Source organism: Rhinopithecus roxellana, chromosome 5 (assembly GCF_007565055.1).
Source record: "Rhinopithecus roxellana isolate Shanxi Qingling chromosome 5, ASM756505v1, whole genome shotgun sequence".
NCBI classification, from domain to species: domain Eukaryota; kingdom Metazoa; phylum Chordata; class Mammalia; order Primates; family Cercopithecidae; genus Rhinopithecus; species Rhinopithecus roxellana.
In genome coordinates this window covers 6,233,782-6,243,368 of record NC_044553.1, presented here as the reverse complement: position 1 = coordinate 6,243,368, position 9,587 = coordinate 6,233,782, and the positions used below count along the sequence as shown (strand labels likewise).

General features: G+C 41.7%; 1 protein-coding gene across 3 annotated transcripts in view; it reads left to right on the top strand.

The window, feature by feature from the left end:
- The first annotated feature begins 278 nt into the window (after positions 1-278).
- NEMF (nuclear export mediator factor) overlaps positions 279-9,587 on the top strand; it is a 69,001-nt gene continuing 59,692 nt past the window's right edge. The window contains exons 1-4 of one of the 3 annotated variants that reach the window (XM_010389488.2): positions 279-652; positions 1,464-1,532; positions 1,674-1,776; positions 7,078-7,203. In XM_010389488.2, the coding sequence (XP_010387790.1) occupies positions 594-652; positions 1,464-1,532; positions 1,674-1,776; positions 7,078-7,203 (357 nt within the window). In that variant the 5' untranslated portion in view covers positions 279-593. The remainder of the gene's footprint in view (positions 653-1,463; positions 1,533-1,673; positions 1,777-7,077; positions 7,204-9,587) is intronic. The other 2 variants (XM_030929938.1, XM_010389490.2) reach the window with 2 other exon arrangements.

Sequence of the window (9,587 nt, the reverse complement as noted above, 5' to 3'; positions counted from 1 at the left end):
GAGACCGAGGTTTGATGAGAATACTGTAATCAACTGCAGAATGCTCCTTCGGAGAGCACGACCCATCAAAATAGGAACTCCGTTTTGAGAGTTCGCCTTGATAGTTGAGGATAATCTTAGAAGGACCGAAGCGGTTCTGTTTCGTTACATTTCAAAATCTTATGTCAAAGTAAGCGCGCAGGGAGGGGTCCTTGCTCTTCTGCACTGAGCCCTACAGCCCCCCTGTGGGGAAATACTCCTGTTAATTGTCTCGAAAATTGTTTCGACCAGCAGGGGTCACTATGAAGGCTGGCTTGAGCCCCAAACACAAGTGGGCAAGGTAACCAGACTGGTCCGTGAGGGTTCCAGGAAGGAATGCAGTTTCAAGAGAACAGTTTGGATCTTTATTCGAATTGTTTTGGTATAATGAAGAGTCAACTACAACTTGACAACAGAAATCTTCAGAAAAGCGACACAAATACGTTCGCCTCAAGGAATATTGGGTCTTCTGCGCGGCCGTAGATCTCCGACAAGTGCGCCTGCGCGGAAGAGGAGTGGTGTCGAGTCCGGCTGGGCAGTAGAGGAAATTGCGGTAGTGACCCTCGGACCTCGCTATGAAGACCCGCTTTAGCACCATTGACCTCCGCGCCGTGCTCGCGGAGCTGAACGCTAGGTACAGTCCCCTAAGTGACCAGGCTCGTGCGGGGAGTGCAGGAGGCAGAGGCCGGGGTCCCATGGCGCAAACAGACCAGCTTGATGTGTTTCCTTATTTCTTAGTGCGTCTGTGGACCTGTCTAGGCCTGAGTGGGCAGGCGTGTGGTGTCTTTCCTTTGGCCCTTAGGATACCCCTGGGGGTCCCAGGCACCTCGTGCCCCATCCCCCGCGTCCTCCCAGCTCTCTGGCTTGCCCCGCTAGCGCTACGCTCTTGCATTGTTGGCCTGGGTTGTCCGGGTTGGGCAGGAAACGTTTGGTAAAACGTGAGACGCCAGAGTGGTTGTTTGCTGCAGAGGTTTCTAGACTGGAGGCTTGGTTTCTTGAACACCTCTCGCCCCTCACCCAAAAGAAAGAGAGCATCGCCGTTTTAGCTGGGTTGAGCAGATTTGGACTGAGATCTGGATTCTAGTCTGGATTCTGTTATTCAGCCGTGTGAGCTCTGTCATGTTTTCGAGGCCCTCTTATCTTTTTTTTCTCCCTTGTAATAAATTAATTGGATTATATTTCACTGTATTTCTCTCCCAAAATTGGGTCATTTGGAAGACGCAAGCTATAGTGTGTTGTTCCTAGAGCTGATAGACCACTTTTGTTTTAAAATCGTTACCCTTAAGTTTTGAACTGAATGCCCAAATGGCTTTCAGACTGCTCCCCGGCTGACTCCGTATCCTTAGAGACTGAGATCCGCTCTTTCGAAGCTTTTATTAAATTATGTGTAGTTTTATGTTTCAAACAATAGTGTGGTATGTTACATGTTTCCTTTATCTTTGCAGCTTGCTAGGAATGAGAGTAAACAATGTTTATGATGTGGATAATAAGACATACCTTATTCGTCTTCAAAAGTAAGAACATTTTATAGGCTTATTTTCTCTTTGGCGATTAAGTATGAGATGACTGATTTTTTTTTACCTGCATTTTAAGTCTGTTTCACAGTTAGCTTTGGCATATACCCTAAAGAAAAATTTGACTTTTTTCTTCTACAGACCAGACTTTAAAGCTACACTTTTACTTGAATCTGGCATACGAATTCATACAACAGAATTTGAGTGGCCTAAGAATATGATGCCGTCTAGTTTTGCCATGAAGGTAAACTTGTTACACTTGAAGCTAAATTTTAAGAGATTGCTCACTAACAATTGAGTTTTTAATTGGGGTTTCCTTCACTGTTATGAATAAAGTGCAGATAAAATGAAGGTAAAAGGAGTGGTTGACAGATAATGGGTTGAATAAAGTGAATATTTATTAGTTGACTTCTCCCCATTACCTTTCACATCCTGTTCTGCTCCAGATCTTGTTTCCACAGTCACTATTAGAGTTCAAGCTTTTATCACATTCAGCCTTACAGTTCCTTAACTGTAGTCCACTTCTCCGCATCAACACAATTCTAAATTAGACCAACGTTAATGTTTGTTTTTGTTTGTTTGAGACGGAGTCTCGCTCTGTCACCCAGGCTGGAGTGCGGTGGCACAGTCTTGGCTCACTGCAACCTTGCCTCCCAGGTTCAAGTGATTCTCCTGCCTCAGCCTCCTGAGTAGCTGGGATTACAGGCGCGTGCCAGCAGGTCTGGCTAATTTCTGTATTTTTAGTAGAGATGGGGTTTCACCATGTTGGCCAGTCTGATCTCGAACTCCTGACCTCAGGTGATCCGCCCACCTCAGCCTCCTGAAGTGCTGGGGTTACAGGCATGAGCCACCACGCCTGACCCAACATTAATTTTTTTAAAGTATAATTTTCATTAGTTATCTCATCTTTTATAGTTTCCTAATTTCTAAATCTGTATTCTATAGCCTAACATTCTTGGCTTTCTGTGTTCTTCCTCCTCCCTGCCCCACCTTTTTTTCCTAGTCTTATCTTCCAGAGCTTACTTTTCTGAATCGTATTCCTCTACCCAGTCAGTGTTTTTTTTTTTTTTTTTGAACACTCACTGACATTAATATGTTACTAAGTCTTTTTACTTTCCTCTTTTGTTTTTACTATTGAAACAGATTTTTACATGTGTGGGCATGCTACCCATTCTTTTATTGATGTAACGTATAGATTGAAAATTCATGTGGTACACAAGACTTTCGAGTCACATATACTTAACTTTGAATTAATGGCTTTGTCAGAAAGTGATTTTAAAACATGGAAAAGTTAATTAACCTCTTGGAACTTGGTTTCTTTAAATGTAAAATGTGGATTGTACCTCCCTCATGAAATTATTGGATTAATTGAAATGACATATAAAACACCTAAAACAGTCCGGGCACGGTGGCTCATGCCTGTAATCCCAACACTTTGGGAGGCCGAGGCAGGTGGATCAGTTGAGGTCAAAAGTTCAAGGCCAGCCCAGCCAACATGGTGAAACCCTGTCTCTACTAAAAATACAACATTAGCCAGGCGTGGTGGCACACACCTGTAATTCCAGCTACTTGGGAGGCTGGGGCAGGAGAACCACTTGAACCTGGGAGGTAGAGGTTGCAGTGAGCCAAGGTCACACTGTTTCACTCCAGCCTGGGCGACAGAGTGAGACTCTGTCTCAAAAAAAAAAAAAAAAAACTGAAACAATATCTGATACATATTAGAATTCCATACTTGTTCATTTCCTTCTTGCTCTGCTCCTTACTTTGGAAATGTATCTGTTATGGCATTGAGTTATTTCATTAGAGGCTTTACAGAGAAGAGCTTTACCCCCCCAGCAATTTATAGAGTCTGTTTTGGATTACAAATTAGGTAAGTGTTCCCATATCACAAAGGCTTTCACAAAATTCTCAGATTATTAAAGTTTAATTTATTTAATAGTAACCCAAAATAGTTCTTTTGGGACCTGTCCTTAATAATAATGACAATAATAATGCTACATGTTGTGTAGCACTTTTAAAGGCAGATGAATACTATGTATTTCATTTAAGTTGTTTAACAATTCAGTGGAATGTGAAGAACAAATACAATTTCAGTTTTATGGTTGAGGTAACAGGCCAGTGAGATAGGACACTGGGATTGTGTAAACATCTCCAAATCAGGCTACACTAATAGGAGGTCAGTCATTTTTAAAAATACTTAGAATTCTATGGGTTAGGTGTACATGTCAATCTAAATGTATAGAAAGATTTCCTCAATGAAGCAGACAATGTTAAGCACTTTATAAATAAAACAAAGAGCTGTTACTGTTGCATGGCACAGGTAGAGTTATGTCCATTATGTGGTAAATCCCAGTGGTTGTTCCAGTATTCACATTTGGGGATGACAGCTATAGCTTTGTGGCACACAGCAGAAGGTTGATTTCACCAAGCTGTTGATAGGGAAATGAAACAAGCTTTAAATATGTACTATGTGTCCATCTGTACTCTCCATGATAAATAATCCCCTTTTTATTGTTCCTTTATGTGAACTTCTATCCTTTCAATGATGTCTTTTGTCTTTATTTTTCTTGAATAAAATTATTACTGAGGGACTCTGGAAGAACTGATTGTGATTTTCCTTTAGGGATTTAAAGATATCCCTACATGTAGGTTACTGTTTAATCAAATCAGTATAGGTCATTCTCAAAACTACTGAGTTGAGGAGCAGTTTGTTTATTCTAGGAAGTTATTCTGCCTAAGTGTATAAGTACATAAAATGAGAATTTCAGTTAATTTGAACTATAAGGTCTGGAGAAGAACTCTTCTTAGTTATGAAAATGTTAGTATTTAATAATGAATTTATGTGTTTCTTTTTTTTTTCAACCTTTGTCAAAGAGTGGATTTTTTCTTTTTTTTTTAAAGGTGGTTTTAGATTAACTTATGTAAAATTTGTTTTGTAGTTAAGTCCTTTTTTCTTTTTCTTTTTATTTTTTTGAGACGGAGTCTCGCTCAGTCACCAGGCTGGAGTGCAGTGGCATGGTCTTGGCTCACTACAACCTCAGTATCCTGGGTTCAAGTGATTCTCCTGCCTCAACCTGCCAAGTAGCTGAGATTACAGGCACGTGCCATCATGCCTGGCTAATTTTTGTATTTTTAGTAGAGATGGAGTTTCACCATGTTGGCCAGGCTGGTCTTGAACTCCTGGCCTCGTGATCCACCCGCCTTGGTCTCCCAAAGTGCTGGAATTACAGGTGTGAACCACCATGCCCAGACTGTTTTTGAGTCTTGAAGAAAGCGTTCTTTCTTACTGGTCTTGACTAAGGGGTCTTTTATATTAAAAAATTAGAAACAATTGTAAGATATTTTAGAGGCTACAGAGTAGTCTTGTTACCAGTCCATGTCATACTTAAATATTTGTACAAAAAGACGGTACATGTAATCTAAAAGAATCGGTATTGCCAAGTAAATTGTATTTGGGTTTGACATGCTGATATTATTTTAATTGTTAATAAGAAAAAGAACCTTATGTCCAGGGATAGGAGGAAGGGGATTTAATAAAGAATGAGAGTTATTACATTGGATTGAAATAGGTTAATCAAAAGCTTATAGACGATACCAGGAAAATTCTCTTTGGGTTTTATTAGTAAAGATTGTAGGAATAAACTGGGCACAGTGGCAGGGCACTTGTAATCCTAGCTGCTTGGGAGGCTAAGGTGGGAGGATTGCTTGAGTCCAGGAGTTTGAGCCCTGCCTGTGCAACAGAGCGAGACTCTGTCCCTTTTTTTTTTTTTTTTTTTTTTGAGACAGAGTCTCGCTCTGTTGCACAGGCTGGAGTGCAATGGCGCCATCTCGGCTCACTACAATCTCCGCCTCTTGAGTTCAAGCGATTCTTCTTCCTCAGCCTCCTGAGTAGTTGGGATTATAAGTATGTGCCAGCATGCCCAGCTAATTTTTGTATTTGTAGTAGAAATGGGGTTTCACCATATTGGCCAGGCTAGTCTTGAACTCCTGACCTCAAGTGATCCACCCACCTCGGCCTCCCAGAGTGTTGGGATTACAGGCCTGAGCCACTGCTCCCGGCCAAGACTCTCTCTCTTAAAAAGAAAAAAGAAAAGAAAAAAAAAAAAAAGAAGAATTAGTAGGGGTAACTGGATATAAGGTGGTGGGCTAATTTACAGGATACCATAAGCCATAAGCTCATGGTCCATAGTAGATATATATTGGAAGTAGAAGATTAGTGGAAACCATTATTTAATTTTGAACATAAATGAAGCACACATAAGGGAAATTTGGGATACTTAGAAGTGTCATCAAACAGACAAAAAAAATAAAGGAACCGGGCGTGGTGGCACATGCCTGTAATCCTAACAATTTGGGAGGCCGAGGCGAACAGCTTACCTGAGCTCAGGAGTTCGAGACCAGCCTGGGCAACATGGTGAAACCCCATCTCTATTAAAATACAGAAAAGTAGCCGGGCGTGGTAGTGGGTGCCTGTAGTCCCAACTACTCAGGAGGCTGAGGCAGGAGGATTGCCTGAACCCAGGAGGCAGAAGTTGCAGTGAGCTGAGATTGTGCCACTGTACACCAGCCTGGGTGACAAAGTGAGACTCCGTCTCCAAAAATAAATAAATAAATAAAAATACATAAATAAAGGTTGGTGGGCGCGGTGGCTCACGCCTGTAATCTCAGCACTTTAGGAGGCTAAGGTGGGCAGATCACAAGGTCAGAAGTTGGAGACCAGCCTGACCAACATGGTGAAACCCCGTCTCTACTGAAAATATAAAAATTAACCAGGCGTGGTGGCACACACATATCATTTCAGCTACTCGGGAGGCTGAGGCAGGAGAATTGCTTGAACTTGGGAGGCGGAGGTTGCAGTGAGCCGAGACTGTGCCACTGCATTCCAGCCTGGGTGACAGAGAGAGACGCTGTCTCAAAATAAAATAAAATAAATAAATAAAGGTTGTGGCTTTGAGTGAGGTCATTAGGACAACAACAAGGGATTTAGCAGTGGTATAAAGCAACAAAACAAATTTTGCTATTGGCCCGTCATTCTCTACTTAAAAATTGAAAATAAAGACCTGGCTCAGTGGCTTACCCTTGTAATCCCAGCACTTTGAGAGGCCGAGGCAGGAGGATTGCTTGTGCCCAGGAGTTTGAGATTAGCCTGGGCAACATAGTGAGAACCTGTCTCTACAAATAATGAAAAAATTAGCTGGGAATAGTGGCATGTGCCTGTGGTCCCAATCCTTAGGAGGCTGATGCAGGAGGATCACCTGAGCCAGGGAAGTCAAGGCTGCAGTGAGCCATGATCACACCACTGGGTTCCAGTTTGGGTGACAGAGCAAGACCCTGTCTTAAAGAAATGCAAATAAAACATTGTTTTGGAGTTAGCAGTGTTTATAATGTTTTCCCTCTTTTGTTTCTTTTACTTTATGACTATACTATTATTTACAATGTTTTAAGTATTCCTGATGGTAATGAAAAGAAGCTTATTTATAAACCAATACCAGATGGTTAGGAATTCACTTTTACTAAATGAATGCCTTTTTCTTTCTCTTGCTAGTGCCGAAAACATTTGAAGAGTCGGAGATTAGTCAGTGCAAAACAGCTTGGTGTGGATAGAATTGTAGATTTTCAGTTTGGAAGTGATGAAGCTGCTTATCATTTAATCATTGAGCTCTATGATAGGGTAAGTTAAATTTGTGGGATTTGGTGAAGGAAAATTCATTATTAATCATTTTGGAATAGTGCTATATAACGTGAGTGGGGAACATTTTTTTCTGTGTCAAAGGCTATTACTACCCTAGGAAATGGGTGCCACACAAATAAAATTTTCCAGTAATAACCTTCATTTTATCTATAGGTCTGAGTTTAGGCAGACTTTAGCCATTTAGAAATAGCCTTGTGAATGTAGGAGATGAAGATCTGAGAAGTAAATTATTTGGTACTTGACATTTCAGGACTAATACCATGCAACCAGAAAATAGTCAAATACAGTCATGCACTGATGCGCTGTATGTATAATGATATTTCAGTCAACAACAGACTGTGTGTAAACGTGTCCCGTAAGATGCTAATGGATCTAAAAACTCTTACTGCTTAGTGACATCTTGATCCTGACCCTGTGTAGGCCTAGGCTAACGTGTGTGTTTGTGTGTTAGTTTTTAACAAAAATATTAAAAGTAAAAACAAAACAAAACAAAATTTGAATAGAAAAAAGCTTATAGAATAAAGATATAAAGAAAGAAAATATTGTACAGCTGTATGATATGTGTTTTAAGCTAAGTGTTACTACAAGAGTCAAAAAGTTAAAAAGTTTAAAGTGTATAAAGTAAAAAAGTTCCAGTAAGCTAAGCTTAATTTATTATTGAAGAAAGAAAAACATCTTAAAAATAAATTTGGCTGAGCACAGTGGCTCAGGCTGGTTGCAGTGGCTCACACCTGTAATCCTAGCATTTTGGGAGGCCGAGGAGGGAGGATCACCTGAGGTCAGGAGTTCAAGACCAGCCTGGGCAACATGGCAAAACCCTGTCTCTACTGAAAAATACAAAAATTAGCCGGGCAGTGGTGGCGGGCGCCTATAATCCCAGCTACTTGGGAGGCTGAAGCAGGAGAATCACTTGAACCTGGGAGGCGGAGGTTCCAGTGAGCTAAGATTGCACCACTGTGCTCCAGCCTGGGCTACAGAGCAAGACTTCTTCTCATAAATAAATTAACTAACTAACTAACTAACTTAATCTGGGCCGGGTGCGGTGACTCACACCTGTAATCCCAGCACTTTGGGAGGCCGAGGCGAATGGATCACCTGAGGTCAGGAGTTCGAGCCTAGCCTGCCCAACGTGGCAAAACCCCATCTCTACTAAAAATACAAAAATTAGGCTGGTGTGGTGGTACGTGCCTGTAGTCCCAGCTACTCAGGAGGCTGGGGCAGGAGAATCACTTGAACCTGGGAGGCGGTGGTTGCAGTAAGCCGAGAGATCATGCCTTTGCACTCCAACCCAGGTGACAGAGTGAGATTCAGTCTCAAAAAACAAAAACAAAAACATTTTATATATAGAAATAAATACATACATTTAATCAGGTCTGAAGAAAGCATAATTTTTTAAAAAATCAAAAAATTTTAAAACAAATTTAGTGTAGCCCAAGTGTGCAGTATTTATCAAGTGTACAGTAGTATACAGTAATGTCCCAGGCCTTCATATTCACTCACCATCACTCACCCAGAGCAGTTTTCAGTCCTGCAAGCTGCATTCATGGTAAGTGCCCTATACAGGTGTTCCATTTTTAATCTTTTATACCAGGGGTCTTCAACCCCTGTGCCGCAGACTGGAAACGGTCTGTGGAACTGGGCCGTGGAACCGGGCCACACGGCAGGAGGTGAGCAGTAGGCAAGTGAGCATTACTCGCCTGAGCTCTGCCTCCTGTCAGATCAGTGGTGGCATTAGATTCTTATAGGAGCGTGAACCCTATTGTGAACTGTGCATGCAAGGAATCTCGGTTGCGTGCTTCTTCTGAGAATATTATTCCTGATGATCTGAGGTGAAACATTCATCCGGAAACCATACCCCTGCACCCTCCATCCATGGAAAAATCATCTTCTGTGAAACTGGTCCCAGGTGCCAAAGGTTGGAGACTGCTGTTTTTTTTTGTTTTGTTTTTTTTTTTTTTTGAACTGGAGTCTCACTCTGTGGCCCAGGCTGCAGAGCAAGGGCGTGATCTCAGCTCACTGCAACCTCCGCCTCCTGGGTTCAAGCAATTCTTGTGCTTCTGTCTCCTGAGTAGCTGGGATTACTGGCATGTACTACCATGCCCAGCTAATTTTTGTATTTTTAGTAGAGATGGGGTTTCACCATGTTGGCCAGACTGTTCTCAAACTCCTGACCTCAGGTGATCTGCTTGCCTCGGCCTCCCAAAGTGCTGGGATCACAGGCGTGAGCCGCTGTGCCTGGCCTGGAACTGCTGTTGTAATACCATATTTTTACTGTAATTTTTGTATATTTAGATATGCTTAGATACACAAATATTTGCCATTGTGTTACAGTTGACTACAGTATTCAGTAACATGTTATACAG